General features: G+C 46.9%; 2 protein-coding genes, 1 long non-coding RNA gene and 1 other non-coding gene across 4 annotated transcripts in view; 1 reads left to right on the forward strand and 3 right to left on the reverse strand.

Moving 5' to 3' along the window:
* The window catches only part of LOC144670420 (histone H2B-like), a 528,756-nt gene that overhangs the window by 178,873 nt on the left and 333,010 nt on the right, over positions 1-16,873 (reverse strand). The gene's annotated exons all lie outside the window — the stretch shown is intronic.
* Positions 1-16,873, reverse strand: part of LOC144670333 (uncharacterized) — an 82,620-nt gene that overhangs the window by 18,475 nt on the left and 47,272 nt on the right. The window lies entirely within an intron of this gene.
* LOC144670446 (histone H2A-like) lies at positions 2,710-3,099 on the reverse strand. The gene has a single exon (XM_078532939.1). The coding sequence runs from the start codon at positions 3,097-3,099 to the stop codon at positions 2,710-2,712; it is 390 nt and encodes a 129-aa protein (XP_078389065.1).
* Positions 14,300-14,370, forward strand: trnag-ucc (transfer RNA glycine (anticodon UCC)). The gene has a single exon. It is a non-coding gene; the product is annotated as a tRNA-Gly (tRNA).

Below are 16,873 nucleotides of genomic sequence, written 5' to 3' on the forward strand. Positions count from 1 at the left end.
GACATACTGGCCTGCAGTTCCCTGGCTTATCTCTACAACCCTTCTTAAATAGAGGAACCACATTAGCTGTTCTCCAGTCATCTGGCACCTCCCCCGTGGCCAGGGAAGAATGGGAACAGGTTTTCTTTGTCTACCTGATCTAAACCTGTAATAATCTTGTACACCTCACTCAGACCAACCCTCAATCTCGGTTGCTTCAAGGAGAGCTGCTCCAGATTCCGCAAACAAACCTTGCAACTGTAATCCCTCATGCCTGGAACTATTCTAGTAAATCTTCTTTGCACCCTCTCAAAGACTCTTACATCCTTCCAAAAGTGTGGTGACCAGAAATGCATGCAATATTGTAGTTGCAGTCCAACCAGAGCTTTAGAAAGGTTAAACATAATGTTCCTGTTTTTATGCTCAGTACCTCTGTTGATTAAAGCAAAGATCCCATCTGCTTTCCAAACTACACCCTCAAAATCTCCTGTCTTCTTCAATGATCTAAAGACTCTCAGTCCCTCTGACCTTGCACAATTTTTAGAACTGGACTATCATGTTTATACTGCCTCTTTTCTGTCAAAATGCAGAACTGTTCCTGCGTGTGGGATTAATAATATGTCTCTGTTACAATATCATTAAGATCTGAGAATGCAGCTTCTGCCTCTTCATGAGAATCTTTCTGGGTAAAACCAGAGTTTACTCGGATTTTTGCAACTGTTGCATTACCTGAGTCTCACCGCCCTCACTCACTCTGTCTCTGTCAATCCCTCCACCCCCTCTCTCTTGAACTCCACATGAAGGCGGGATACTGTTGTTTCGTGGCTGAGTGCACACAATCTGTATCTTTAAATGATCAAAAATAATTCTGCTTGTGAACAAGATAATAATTTAAACCAGTTACAGTTTAACCCAGGCATAGCTGTGATTGGCTGCAGTCCCCTGAACCTGGGGAACAGACACTGTGAGCAGCTCCGGTCTCAGAGGGTTTAACAGTTACTGAGCTGGGAACCTACAATGAATTCCCGAGAATCCACAGCTCAGGCCGAGAGAAGAGGAAATCCTGTCCTGGGAGCTGTAATTCTGAGACACAGTTTGTCTTGTCAGTGTGTAGATGTGAACATTGTATCAGCGAGAGTGTGTTAAAGGGGCGGGCGGGTTAGACTAATGTCACTGTGTTTGTGTGTCCGGCCTCAGCGCCAGATTTCCGAGTCATTCTTGTGTAAAATCACAAGATTTCCCTGTCATAGGATCGCGCTGCTCCCCTGCTTAGCCCTGAAGAGAGAATTTAAGGCAATTTTTTCGCTTATTTCATGATTTTACTGGAAACACAGAGAAGAAGTCAGCGCTCGACTGAGAGGGCGCGATCAAAGCAGCAAAGAAACGAGTTTACATCGAAATTGCAGGGATGCGGTCACCTACACTGAACACGCCAAGCGCCAAACGGTCACTGCCATGGATGTGCTGTACGCTCTGAAACGCCAGGGCCGCACTCTCTATGGATTCGGCGGCTGAACAACTTTACCCTTTCTACCAAACACACAACAAAGGCTCTTTTAAGAGCCACCCACCGTCTCACAGAGAGAGCAGAGACCTCGGAACGCGAGGTGGGATGTGCGTGTGTTTGATTGGAACTCTCAATTTGGGCTCCAGCCAATTACTGTTCGGGGCGGTTCCTCACAGAGTTTAAAAATGCGGATTGTAGGCCAGACTGTAATCGGTTCAGAAAATGGTCAGGACCAAGCAAACACCGCGCAAATCGACTGGAGGGAAAGCTCCCCGCAAACAGCTGGCTACCAAAGCGGCCCGGAAGAGCGCTCGAGCCACGGGCGGAGTGAAGAAGCCTCATCGCTACGAACCCGGCACTGTGGCTCTGAGGGAGATCCGCCGCTACCAGAGGTCCGAGCTGCTAATTCGCAAATTGGCTTTCCAGCGCCTGGTGCGAGAGATCGCTCAGGACTTTAGCGTCTTGCTCGCCCAGGGCTCGGCCGTCATGGCCCTGCAGGAGGCCAGCGAGGCTTACCTGGTGGGGCTCTTTGAGGAAGCCAAACTGTGCGCCATCCACGCCAAGCGAGTTACCATCATGCCCGAAGACATCCAGCTGGCCCGCCGCATCCGCGGGGAACGCGCCTAAAACCCGGCTTAAGCACCAAACACAACAACGGCTCTTTTAAGAGCCACTAAATCAAATAATGAAAGAGCTGTGACCGGCGTTTAGAACAGAAATTAATTCGGCCGCTCAGACTCGAATCTCGTAAGTAATCGGCATAGAATTTAAACCGTCCCAACCCCATGGGAAGTAAAGAAAATGCTGCCTATATGAGCAATTGAGATCGGAGACAGCCCTTTTCACAGACTGCGTGCGGGCAGATGCAATTGAATCAGATCCTGTCCGGGCGCAACACTCGCTGTGAAACCCGCTTGTGAATTTCCTCATGTAGCTCTCGTAATTGCATCGAATAGATTCGGTATTTTTGACATTTATGGATTTACAGAATGATTGTTTCTGATATCCTGTCCATAAATAGTTCACTAACAAATGCGGGAGATGTGTGAGCAGAGAAACAGCGCTATCCAGAGCGGGAACTGAAAACACAAGTTAACAAATCAGAAACAGATAAATCCACCGTTACAATAACTCCATCTCTGACCCTCCTGACAGTGAGCAGCCCTTTCCCGTGAGTGGCTCTGGAAAGAGCCTTTGGGTTATTAGATCACATTGTGGCCGCTTCACTTCCTCTGGGAGCGCTCAGCGCTGGTTTTCATGGGCAGCAGCACGGCCTGGATATTAGGCAGCACCCCGCCCTGAGCGATGGTCACCCCTCCCAGCAGCTTGTTGAGCTCCTCGTCGTTGCGGACGGCCAGCTGCAGGTGTCTGGGGATGATGAGTGTCTTCTTGTTGTCCCGGGCCGCGTTACCGGCCAGCTCGAGGATTTCAGCCGTCAGATACTCGAGCACAGCAGCCAGATAGACCGGGGCTCCGGCACCCACACGCTCAGCATAGTTGCCCTTTCTCAGGTGCCTGTGAACACGGCCCACCGGGAACCGCAGTCCAGCCCGGGAGGAGCGAGACTTGGCCTTGGACTGAGCTTTACCGCCGGTCTTTCCTCTTCCAGACATTTCCACAATCTCACAAACACTTTCACAGGGAATGAGGAAATCCTCTAACATTCGCTTCTCTTATATCTTCGGGATGAATGGTGCTGCGGGCATTGCTGATTGGTCACTTCGTGCTGCGTCTCATAATGTTGTTCATATCACCAACCTGATATCTACTGAACTCACCAATCCGGAGACTCCACGGAGTGAGGGCAGAAAATAACGGCGCCAAATTATCAGCTTCCAACCTTTTTTATTTCAAATGCTGAAAGCCCGCCAAAATGTTATGCAACGAATAAAGGACACAATACCGTACTAATTGGAAATAGGCATTTAGTATGGGAATGTTGGATGCACTTAATCTCGCTCTCTCTTTCCCTTGTCTACAGTTTGTCTGTATCTGTCCGTTTCTGATTTTCGTCCTGGCTTTATCTGTATCTAAAACAAACCGAAAATAACGGCGCCAAATTTACAGAATCCAAACTTTTCTTTTTATTCGATATGGAAAAAACCGCCGATATATTTATAAAACAATAAATAGATTTCATATAGAAAATCCCATTAATATTTAACTCTATCTGACGAAAAAATTTTGCCAATATCGGTCCGAGATGGGACTATTTCACATTTTATACCAAGTTCCAGATTCGCTTTTAGAATCCGGGATCCATTTCGGTTAATTTCAGTCCTTTTTGAAACCCTCTAACCAGCCGGCAGAAAGTCTCATTTTCATATCTCTAAAAACGGACGGTATATTTTAGATATTCGTGGGAATCAAAAGTGAACATTTTTGGTGTAAATTTGCCAGCGTTGTGACTGAAGGTTCCTGCACAACCGGGGCTGATAGGAAATGAACTGATCGATTATTGAGGCCAAACTTGACCAGAACTGGAAACTGACGCATTTGCGCTCTATTATCTCTCTCTCCAAAGCCAGGGAAAGGGGCCGAATATAAACGCGTCTGAGAACAAAGCGCAGTCATTAATTTATGGGGTATTATTAATGAGACCAACAATTGAACGAGGGTTAAATCTACATTACCGAGAATCGCTGTGATTGAGACGTGATCAAAATAACAATTAGACCATTCGGAAAGCTTCATAGTAAAATCATAAATATCATTAACACAACTACCGGCAGCGACACCGAACACAGCCAAGCATCAATGGAAACATCGATAAGGACAGGATTCGAACGAGAGCGTGTAAAACACAGTTCACCAACAGTCCATCGCCTTACCCTCTCGGCAACACCACAGAAGCCATGACACTATGGAAACATTACGATGCAGAAAGAGGCCATTCAGCCTGTCATGTCTGTGCCACCAAAAAAAAGAGCGAGCCGCTGATTTTAATCGGACTTTCCTGTACCTGGTCCGTAGCTTTGCAGGTGACAGCGCTTCAGGCGCAGATTCAAGTGCCTTTCCAATGAGTTGGTCGTTTCAGCCTCAACCACCGATTTAGGCAGTGAATTCCAGACACCCGCCACCCTCTGCGTGAAAAAGATATTCCTCGTGTCCCCTCTAATCCTTCTGCCAATCACCTCAAATCTATGCCCCCCAGGTAATTGACCCCTGAGCTAGGGAAGACAAGTCTTTATTGTTTACCATATCTAGGTCCCTCATAATCTTTTTGCACCTCAATTAGGTCACCCCCTCAACCTCCACTGTTCTAAGAAAACAACCCTAGAATATCCAATCTTTCCTCACAGCTGCAATTTTCAAGCCCTCGTAGCATTCTTTTAAATATTCTCTGCACTCCCTCCAGAGCATTTGTGTCCTTCCTGTAATGTGATGACCAGAACTGTGCACAAAATTCCAGCTGTGGCCTAACCAGCGTTTTATAGTTTTCCAGCATTATATCCCTGTTTTTGTATTCAATATTTCGTTCAATAAAGGAAAATGTTCCGTTACCACCTTGTCCCCCTGTCTTGCCACCTTCAGGGAAATGTGGACATGCACTCCAAAGTGTCTCCCTTCCGCAACCTGTCTCAATATTCTCCCGTTTATTGAGTGTACCCTTTCTTTGTCTGCCCTCCCCAAATGCATTACCCCAAACTTTCTGGGATTGAATTCCATTTGCCAATTTTCTGACCACTCAACCAAACCATGTATGGCATCTTTCAAATCACATTCTGCCCTCTTTGCAGCCTTGGTCCAAACATGGAGAAACAGCTGAACGCAAGCCGTGAGGTTCAAGTGTTGACTTATGTTCAGGGAAGCATTTGACCTAGTGCGGGCATCAAGGAACCCCAGCAAAACTGAAAGTTCATGGAAATAAGGCGGGAAACTCTGCACTGTTTGGAGTCGTCCCCGGGGTTTCTAATACATTCCAAAAGAATTCCAGCAGGAACAGTAATTCGCTTTTGTTTCATACACTATGGGTGACAATGAAACGATCCCTTGACTGCACTTTGTAGCACAGGTGGCTTGTTGATCTCCGGCCATGATTCACGCCTTGGGATTTTCATTTTATTAATGTGCGACAGGTCCCGGGTTCAATTCCCGGACGAGCCCATCGGGCACCTTAATGCAGTAATTTTTTTCGCGCTCGAGGTGGTGGCAGTTCCGGAAATCAGGACCAGGTTTGAACACCCGGGAAGTCATTGCAGGGAATGCATCACTTCAACACGCGTGATGAAAATGAATGTCAAGTTTAAAGAACGTTTCTCCGTGCCATGAGACTCTGAATTTATCCCTATGCGTCAAATAAGGCAACTCCCTCCGTGTGGATTCAGGTAGGAGGCTGATTGCACTCAGTTACAATCTTGACTGAAAGGGCAAGCAGAGCTGGGAACCCCAAAGTTTCATTTCAATTTACCACATTTTAACTGTGTTCTGATGCTTGCAGTGAGCTGGGAGGGGTTTCTTTTGCAACCAAATGCTTGTAAGTTCCGTTCTTTCAGCGCTGGATTTTCACACTGTGTAGATGTTTGATATCAGGTTGAAGTGATTCACATCAGTCGGTTTACAACAGTCCCTGATCTGATGTGATTGGCATTTATGTTAATGGCAGAAACTACATTTCCACCTTTACACATCTGGCCGAATATTCAGGGCCTGTACCAAAGAGGATCATTTATTTCAACAGTTCATGAATGCAAAAAGTATAGAAGGGGGTTTAATTTGTGCCGAGCTGGCCGAGAGGTTAAGGTGATGGAATAAAAATCCATTGTTTTTTGCACGTTAAGGTTCGAATCCCACCTGGGTCGTTGTTTCATCAACTGTTTCTTCCTTGGAGGGGTGATTTTGCAGAAGGTCTGCCTGGAATCACTGATCTGATCCTCCAACCCAAGTTCTGAGGCCAGATTGCATAGAGTTTTCTTCTAAGATCTCCGTTGCGATTTTATTGTTAACAATAACTTGGGGATTCGATTTAGAGTCCATTCGACTTAATATTTCGATCTCTCTCTAAGGGGAGTTAGTGGAGCAGAAATATTCCGGGGATTTGGGTTCATTTCCCATCATGGCTCCTGGTGGAAATTAAACTCAATAATTAAAACCTGCAATTAAACGCTAATCTCAGTGATGGTTCATTGATGTCTTCCCTGGCCGGACCTACATATGAGTTTGATTCCTAACTGCCCGCTGAGAAATCCACGGAGTTCAAGTACAATTTGGGATGTGTAACAAAGACTGGCCTTGCGAGCGACGCTCACATCCCATGAAATATTGTTTTCACTTTTTGAAATACAAGCGTTAGGCCACCCCTCAGCCTTGTTATTACAAGAGAATAAAGATCCAAACTGTCAATCCTTTCGTCCTTGTATACCACGCATTGCATTTTTTTGTTATTTATTCTTCCTCTGTGGGCTGCGGGCGTCAATTGCACGGCCAGAACTTCCTGCCCTTCCCTAATCTCCCTCGAACTGGATAGCTTGCTCAGTAATTTCCGAGGGCAGATAAGAGTCAACCATATCCCCATGTGCATGGAGTCACATGTAAGCCAGACCAGGTCAGGACGGCAGACTGTTTCCTCTTAAGTGCATTGGTGAACCAGATGGTTTTTTACAACAATCGACGATAGTTTCATGGCCGTCATTACAGAGACCAGCTTTCAATTCAAGAATCATGAAATAATTGAATTTCAATTCCAAGAGCTGCCACGGTGGGATTTGAACACTTGCCCCTAGAGATGAGCCTGGTCCTCTGGATTCCGAGACCAGTGACATCATCTTTCATCCCTGGAAACAACAACTGAACATTCAGCGAATCATTCAGCCGCTTGATGAGGAAATTGGAATTCCCTCCGCAGCATTTTATTAAACTGATTAATGCAAAACCTTTTGTTCAATTGGAAATATCATTATTTTCTCGACATTAGTCAGATATTGTGGATTTCTTAGTAACGGAACAAAATCCAAAGATGTGTGAGGGATGAATGCACCAGGTAACAAGGAAATACATTCTGAGAAAGAGCTCCGCATTGTTTGGAAGAAAAAGCAGAACTTGCAGCTGACGAGTGGGAACCCGGTTTACTGGACGTTCCACCAGATTTCTGTATGAAGCAACGGGACAGGACACGAAACTGCTATCTTCTGATTACACCATAATGTACATTGAAGTCAGACGCCTGATCCATTCGGACCAGGCTACCATTCCTTCCAGCCGGATAATGCCTTGTCCATAAAAACGGTGCTGCATTTATGTCTCTTGGATTTTTGAATGATCCACTGATTCCCAGAACCTTGGCCTCGGGATCTCAGATTGATTTTGGATCATGAAGTCAGTTCCTATTGTCCGCACCTCTCCTCAAAATGTCGCTGCATTTTTTTTGTCCTCTCTACATCTTTGCTCCTTGACCTTCGCTCAATCGCTGGTAAATTCCTGAAATAAAAACACAGAACATCCCCTTCATCCAAACCACTTCGAAAGGAATTCCTTCTTCCCTGTTTAACAAGAAATTCCACCGAAGGTTCGGAGATGTTGAGGCGATCGTGTCAGAGTGAGGAACTGTTTCCAATGATTGGCAATCCAGGTACTGGAGCGGGAGGTGAGGCGGGGTGGAGGTGGAGATTGGTGTGTGCGAGAGGTGGGGGGTAGGAGTTAGAGGATGGGAGAGGTTGGGTGGGGGGGTAGGAGCTGGCGGCACTGGGGGCAGAAAAACATTCAGAGCTTTCCGGAGGTGAAATTCGAAACCATCTCTATCGACAAACGGGGATGAGAATTTCAGAGCTCCCTTCCGGAAACAGCACTTCAATTTTAAATCTCACTTTGATAGATTTCTATTCACCAAATATATTAGACAAAAGGGAGAAAGGTGGGTATTTCTATACATCGGGAACTTGCTGTTTGAAATATTACTGAAGACGCTGAGTTATGCATTCACTGTAATCGAACTCAGTTTTCTTTGATGACAAATAAGAACCGAATCAGCAATCCTCCCATCATGCTGAAATCAATTTATTTCTGCAACTACAAGATGACTGCAAACTGAAAATAATGTCACTCCGACACTTTCTGTTCATGGTAACAGGCGCTGCAACAATTCCTGTCCCAATGATACAGACACTTAGACACTTGCTGCCCAACAATTGATTTCAGTCCTGTGAAAGCGTTTGTGAAATTGTGAAATGTCTGGAAGAGGAAAGACCGGCGGTAAAGCTCGCTCCAAGGCCAAGTCTCGCTCCTCCCGGGCTGGACTGCAGTTCCCGGTGGGCCGTGTTCACAGGCTCCTGAGAAAGGGCGACTATGCTGTGTGTCTGGGTGCCGGAGCCCCGGTCTATCTGGCTGCTTTGCTCGAGTATCTGATGGCTGAAATCCTCGAGCTGGCCGGTAACGCGGCCCGGGACAACAAGAAGACCCGCATCGTCCCCAGACACCTGCAGCTGGCCGTCCGCAACGACGAGGAGCTCAACAAGCTGCTGGGAGGGGTGACCATCGCTCAGGGCGGGGTGCTGCCTAATAACCAGGCCGTGCTGCTGCCCAAGAAACCCAGCGCCGCTGCGGGCTCGAAGACCAAGTGAAGAGGCCATTCTTTAATCTAATAACCCAAAGGCTCTTTTCGGAGCCTCTCACAGAGTCTGTGAAAGGACTGCTCACTGTCTGAACTCATTTCATTCTGGCTCTGAAGAAGCGTCATGCCCATTAGAAGAGATAATTCCCTCTCTCCACACAGATGCTGCCAGAACTGATGAAATTTTCCAGCATTTTCATTAAAAATACTAGCTTCGCTGCAAACGACACCAGTATAAAACCTGAGAAAAGTCTCATTTTGGCTCTACATGCCTTTCAACCCGGTTTCAATTCGGAATCTTTACCTGATCTGTTTATAACAGGCGGGTAGAAAGCTCCTACTGATGGGCGAAATCACCATGACTACCGACAGTTCCGGGTCTCCCACATAAACACCATGAACTGTATGGGTTTTATTCATGTCACGGTTTAATAGATATTGAAGCGAAAATGGGGTGAGTCGTTCTTCCACTATATTGGAGTGGGAGAGTGCGGTCTGGGGAGATAATACACCGCTGCACTCCCCACTTAAAACATCAACATCCTTAATTAATGAACTAGTGACAGAAAGAGAATGAAATGATGCTAAAGCTGCTTTTCATTCAGTTACAGTTTGAGATTTCTCGCTCCTGTTCCCAGGTCAGTGCTCTTAATGTGACGTTTTGGGTGGCTCTGAAAAGAGCCTTTGTTGTGTGTTTGGTAGAAAGGTTCGAGTTGTTCAGCCGCCGAAACCATAGAGAATGCGGCCCTGGCGTTTCAGAGCGTACACCACGTCCATGGTAGTGACCGTTTTGCGCTTGGCGTGTTCAGTGTAGGTGACCGCATCCCTGATCACATTCTCCAGGAAAACCTTCAGCGACCCGCGAGTCTCCTCATAGATCAAACCCGAGAGCCGCTTGACACCGCCTCGGCGAGCCAGGCGGCGGATTGCTGGTTTGGTGATGCCCTGGATATTATCACGAAGCACTTTGCGGTGCCGCTTTGCTCCGCCTTTCCCCAGTCCTTTGCCTCCTTTCCCTCTGCCAGACATGATGAACCTTCACTCAGATCACTGCAGAATATGAGAGACGAGCTGCTTCAAGTTCCTCTTTTAAATAACCCGCCCCGACCTGACTGAGAACGGGACAGAGAGTGAGAGGCGGGGCGGGGAGGAGACTGAGTGACAGACAGAACAGAGTCTGTGATCATCCAGCTCCGCCTCCTGCCTGTTCGAACTGATTTGTTTTCGAATTCTGGGCACCATTAATGGAACATCTTGTTTATCTATCGTTTGAAACCCGGATCTTTTAAATCCAGACCAGTCAGCAATGGTATTGAATTAGTGACAGCAAATCAATTATTTTAAGGGAGGTGTTGGTGTAGTTATTTCAGAGAGAACTTCATCATCCCTTCCAGGATAAGTTGCATTTTTTTATTGTTCGGAACTTTGTGGATATCTACATGGAGCCGTTGTAGTTGGTCACTATCTTTGTCTGTTTCACGGCCCGTTCCCCGGGCAGCAACAGACCTTTTCCTGTCTCGATGTGTCCACAGAAACAGCAGGAGCCAATATATTGTGGACTGGTGCCCTCTGCTGGCTGCACGTGAGACGTGCAAAGAGGTAACTTCTTTGGGGAAATTTTAAATGTGTGTAAAACAACATAAACATGGTGAGAATTATTGCAAAACAGTTTATCAATCAGACACAAGATGCCAAAGATATAGTGTGTTTTGCGGTACTATAAATGGTGACTGTAATTTGAAGAAGTGTGCGATGGTGGTATAGTGGTGAGCATAGCTGCCTTCCAAGCAGTTGACCCGGGTCGATTCCTGGCCATCGCAGGAGTGATTTATTTTCAGCCTTATCCGTGGTCAGACCACAATTCTCTACACTGGTTAAAATACGCGTTGGGGTTCTTACAGTCCCACGCTCTGTAAGATTAGTCTTATCGGCAACTTTGTGAATCGGGTCCGAGCCATTTGTTCACCGTGCAAGCTTGATGCTGAAATCGGGCTCATCAAAGGCATCCTGCAGGGTAATGGCTACCCTGATCAGATCATTTCGCGCTGTGTATCACACAAGCTCATGACCGGGCCTGAGACCGTCACTTTCCACCCTGAAGTATATTCTCTATCAGTATAAATTGTTGTCTTCCCCTTACATTGGTTTTCTTGCCAGTGTCCTGTTTGATTGCAGAAGGAAAAGCTTTGACATGTCTCTTTTTTCAGCCACACTCAAATACATTGGCGCTAATGTTCAATTTGTAAAACCGTTTCAGCTCTGCCAGGTTGGCTCAATCTACGGTCCATTTTCTTTTTGTTCTTGGAAAAACTCAGCAGGTCTGACAGCATCTGCGGAGGGGAATACAGTTGACGCTTCGAGTCCGTATGACTCTTCATCAGATCGCTCTGTATTCCCCTCCGCAGATGCTGTCAGACCTGCTGAGTTTATACAGGTATTTTTATTTTTGGCTAGATTTCCAGCATCCGCGGTATTTTGTTTTTTTTCTTTTTGATGTTTTTTGGTTGGTGAAATAAGCTGCTCTCTGATTTGTTACAAAAGCCACCCAATGAGATTCCGAACACCTTGACCATTCAGAAGTCGGCCGACTGCATTCCCCAGAAGTTTGAGGAAGGGTGTGTGCGGGAGGAATTCTTCATTCGTGGTGTAAGTGTGTGTAAGATTGTAGAAAGACCGGCGGTAGAGCCCAGGACAAAGCCAAAGCCAAGTATCGCTCCTTTCGCGCTGGACTGCAGTTCCCGGTGGGCCGTGTTCACAGGCTCCTGAGAAAGGGCGACTATGTTGTGCGTGTGGGTGCCGGAACCCCGGTCTATCTGGCTGCTGTACTCGAGTATCTGACGGCTGAAATCCTCGAGCTGGCCGGTAACGCGGCCCGGGACAACAAGAAGACTCGCATCATCCCCAGACACCTGCAGCTGGCCGTCCGCAACGACGAGGAGCTCAACAAGCTGCTGGAAGGGGTGACCATCGCTCAGGGCGGGGTGCTGCCTAATATCCAGGCCGTGCTGCTGCCCAAGAAAACCAGCGCCGCTGCGGGCTCGAAGACCAAGTGAAGCGGCCATTCTTTAATCTAATAACCCAAAGGCTCTTTTCAGAGCCACGCACAGAGTCTGTGAAAGGGCTGCTCACTGTTTGAACTCATTTCATTCTGGCTCTGAAGAAGCGTCATGCCCATTAGAAGAGATAATTCCCTCTCTCCACACAGGTGCTGCCAGACCTGATGAAATTTTCCACCATTTTCATTAAAAATTCTAGTTTCGCTGCAAAAGACATTAGTATAAAACCTGAGAAAAGTCTCATTTAGGCTCTACATGCCTTTCAACCCGGTTTCAATTCGGAATCTTTACCTGATCTGTTTATAACAGGCGGGTAGAAAGCTCCTACTGATGGGCGAAATCACCATGACTACCGACAGTTCCGGGTCTCCCACATAAACATCATGAACTGTACGGGTTTTATTCAAATGACGGTTTAATAGATATTGAAGAGAAAATGGAGTGAGTCGTTCTTCCAATATATTGGAGTGGGAGAGTGGGGTCTGGGGAGGTACTACACCGCTCCAATCCCCACTTAAAACATCAACAACCTTAATAAATGAACTAGTGACAGAAAGAGAATGAAATGATGCTAAAGTTGCTTTTCATTCAGTTACAGTTTGAGATTTCTCGCTCCCGTTCCCAGGTCAGTGCTCTTAATGTGACGTTTTGGGTGGCTCTGAAAAGAGCCTTTGTTGTGTGTTTGGTAGAAAGGGTCGAGTTGTTCAGCCGCCGAAACCATAGAGAATGCGACCCTGGCGTTTCAGAGCGTACAGCACATCCATGGTAGTGACCGTCTTGCGCTTGGCGTGTTCAGTGTAGGTGACCGCATCCCTGAACACATTCTCCAGGAAAACCTTCAGCGCCCCGCGAGTCTCCTCATAGATCAAACTCGAGAGCCGCTTGACACCGCCACGGCGAGCCAGGCGGCGGATTGCTGGTTTGGTGATGCCCTGGATATTATCACGAAGCACTTTGCGGTGCCGCTTTGCTCCGCCTTTCCCCAGTCCTTTGCCTCCTTTCCCTCTGCCAGACATGATGATTCTTCACTCAGATCACTGCAGAATATGAGAGACGAGCTGCTTCACGTTCCTCTTTTAAATAGCCCGCCCGGACCTGACTGAGAACGGGAGGGGAGGAGACTGAGTGACAGAAAGAACAGAGTCTGTGATCATCTAGCTCCGCCTCCTGCCTGTTCGAACTGATTTGTTTTCGAATTCTGGGCACCATTAGTGAACAGGGCGCTCGAAACAAATCTTACTCAATGGAACATCTTGATTATCTATAGTTAGAAACCGGGATCTTTTAAATCCAGACCTGTCAGCAATATCCCCGCCTCATTCCAGTCGCTTCTACAAACAGACAAACAGTCTGCTTCCATTTCTAGGACATCTTCTATTCCATTAACACACAACTCCCCTCCCAGAAGCATTGAGACTTTTGCTAACACCTCTTCCAGCTGAATTGGAGAATATAACGTGTTTGGGTTTGAGTTGTGACGCGGGGTTTGGCCAAGGTTGAGTTGGAGAGATTTGTAATCTACAAGGCAGTCAGGAGGTATGAGGATCAGGCAGAGAAGGAGAACGAAGGTCACAAACACATCAGCCTCTAAACCAGTTAGTCTGCAGGTATCACAAATTAATGGGACTAAGAACAAGATAAAATCGGATCACGGGCCTGTAATTTAGTTTATTGAGAGGGAATTCGAAATGTTTTGCAAAGATTGAACCGGTCAGTGAAAGTGTCTGTCTAAGAACTGGAAATGAATACCGGCTGAAATTTAAACGGTTGGTATTGAATTAGTGACAGCAAATCAATTATTTTAAGGGAAGTGTTGGTGTAGTTATTTCAGAGAGAACTTCATCATCCCTTCCAGGATAAGTTGCATTTTTTTTATTGTTCGGAACTTTGTGGATATCTACATGGAGCCGTTGTAGTTGGTCACTATCTTTGTCTGTTTCACGGCCCGTTCCCCGGGCAGCAACAGACCTTTTCCTGTCTCGATGTGTCCACAGAAACAGCCGGAGAGAATTTATTGTGGACTGGTGCCCTCTGCTGGCTGCACGTGAGACGTGCAAAGAGGTAACTTCTTTGGGGAAATTTTAAATGTGTGTGAAACAACATAAACATGGTGAGAATTATTGCAAAACAGTTTATCAATCAGACACAAGATGCCAAGTATATAGTGTGTTTCGCGGTACTATAAATGCTGACTGTAATTTGAAGAAGTGTGCGATGGTGGTATAGTGGTGAGCATAGCTGCCTTCCAAGCAGTTGACCCGGGTCGATTACCGGCCATCGCAGTAGTGATTTATTTTCAGCCTTATCCGTGGTCAGACCACAATTCTCTACATTAGTTAAAATACGCGTTGGGATTCTTACAGTTCCACGCTCTGTAAGATTGGTCTTATCAGCAACTTTGTGAATCGGGCCGGAGCCATTTGTTCACCGTGCAAGCTTGATGCTGAAATCGGGCTCATCAAAGGCATCCTGCAGGGTAATGGCTACCCTGACCAGATCATTTCGCGCTGTGTATCACACAAGCTCATGACCGGGCTTTCAGAAGTGGCCGACTACATTCCCCAGAAGATAGGGAAAGCGTGAGTGCGAGAGGAATTCTTCATTCGTGGTGTAAGTGTGTGTAAGACTGTAGAAAGATCGGCGGTATAGCCCAGGACAAAGCAAAAGCCAAGTCTCGCTCCTCCCGGGCTGGACTGCAGCTCCCGGTGGGCCGTGTTCACAGGCTCCTGAGAAACAGCAACTATGCTGTGCGTGTGGGTGCCGGAGCCCCCGTCTATCTGGCTGCTGTGCTCGAGTATCTGATGGCTGAAATCCTCGAGCTGGTCGCTAACGCGGCCCGGGACAACAAGAAGACCCGCATCATCCCCAGACACCTGCAGCTGGCCGTCCGCAACGACGAGGAGCTCAACAGGCTGTTGGGAGGGGTGACCATCGCTCAGGGCGGGGTGCTGCCTAATATCCAGGCCGTGCTGCTGCCCAAGAAAACCAGCGCCGCTGCGGGCTCGAAGACCAAGTGAATCGGCCATTCTTTAATCTAATAACCCAAAGGCTCTTTTCAGAGCTTCTCACAGAGTCTGTGAAAGGGCTGCTCACTGTCTGAACTCATTTCATTCTGGCACTGAAGAAGTGTCATGCCCACTCGAAGAGATAATTCCCTCTCTCCGCAAAGGTGCTGCCAGACCTGATGAAATTTTCCAGCATTTTCATTAAAAAATAACAGCTTCGCTGCAAAAGACACCAGTATAAAACCTGAGAAAAGTCTCATTTTGGCTCTACATGCCTTTCAACCCGGTTTCAATTCGGAATCTTTACCTGATCTGTTTATAACAGGCGGGTAGAAAGCTCCTACTGATGGGCGAAATCACCATGACTACCGACAGTTCCGGGTCTCCCACATAAACATCATGAACTGTATGGGTTTTATTCATGTCACGGTTTAATAGATATTGAAGAGAAAATGGAGTGAGTCGTTCTTCCACTATATTGGAGTGGGAGAGTGGGGTCTGGGGAGGTAATAGACCGCTGCACTCCCCACTTAAAACATCAACATCCTTAATAAATGAACTAGTGACAGAAAGAGAATGAAATGATGCTAAAGTTGCTTTTCATTCAGTTACAGTTTGAGATTTCTCGCTCCCGTTCCCAGGTCAGTGCTCTTAATGTGACGTTTTGGGTGGCTCTGAAAAGAGCCTTTGTTGTTTGTTCGGTAGAAAGGGTCGAGTTGTTCAGCCGCCGAAACCATAGAGAGTGCGGCCCTGGCGTTTCAGAGCGTACACCATATCCATGGCAGTGACCGTCTTGCGCTTGGCGTGTTCAGTGTAGGTGACCGCATCCCTGATCACATTCTCCAGGAAAACCTTCAGCGCCCCGCGAGTCTCCTCATAGATCAAACTCGAGAGCCGCTTGACACCGCCACGGCGAGCCAGGCGGCGGATTGCTGGTTTGGTGATGCCCTGGATATTATCACGAAGCACTTTGCGGTGCCGCTTTGCTCCGCCTTTCCCGAGTCCTTTGCCTCCTTTCCCTCTGCCAGACATGATGATTCTTCACTCCGATCGCTGCAGACTATGAGAGACGAGCTGCTTCACGTTCCTCTTTTAAATAGCCCGCCCCGACCTGACTGAGAACGGGAGGGGAGGAGACTGAGTGACAGAAAGAACAGAGTCTGTGATCATCTAGCTCCGCCTCCTGCCTGTTCGAACTGATTTGTTTTCGAATTCTGGGCACCATTAGTGAACAGGGCGCTCGAAACAAATCTTACTCAATGGAACATCTTGATTATCTATAGTTAGAAACCGGGATCTTTTAAATCCAGACCTGTCAGCAATATCCCCGCCTCATTCCAGTCGCTTCTACAAACAGACAAACAGTCTGCTTCCATTTCTAGGACATCTTCTATTCCATTAACACACAACTCCCCTCCCAGAAGCATTGAGACTTTTACTAACCCCTCTTCCAGCTGAATTGGAGAATATAATATGTTTGGGTTTGAGTTGTGACGCGGGGTTTGGCCAAGGTTGAGTTGGGGAGATTTGTAATCTACAAGGCAGTCAAGAGGTGTGAGGATCAGGCAGAGAAGGAGAACGAAGGTCACAAACACATCAGCCTCTAAACCAGTTAGTCTGCAGGTATCACAAATTAATGGGACTAAGAACAAGATAAAATCGGATCACGGGCCTGTAATTTAGTTTATTGAGAGGGAATTCGAAATGTTTTGCAAAGATTGAACCGGTCAGTGAAAGTGTCTGTCTAAGAACTGGAAATGAATACCGGCTGAAATTTAAA

This window comes from Cetorhinus maximus, chromosome 31, assembly GCF_964194155.1.
Source record: "Cetorhinus maximus chromosome 31, sCetMax3.hap1.1, whole genome shotgun sequence".
Lineage (NCBI taxonomy): Eukaryota > Metazoa > Chordata > Chondrichthyes > Lamniformes > Cetorhinidae > Cetorhinus > Cetorhinus maximus.

Bases quoted from the DNA above. Each gene is read 5' to 3' on its own strand.
- LOC144670446 (XM_078532939.1), bottom strand. From the start codon at position 3,099: ATGTCTGGAAGAGGAAAGACCGGCGGTAAAGCTCAGTCCAAGGCCAAG.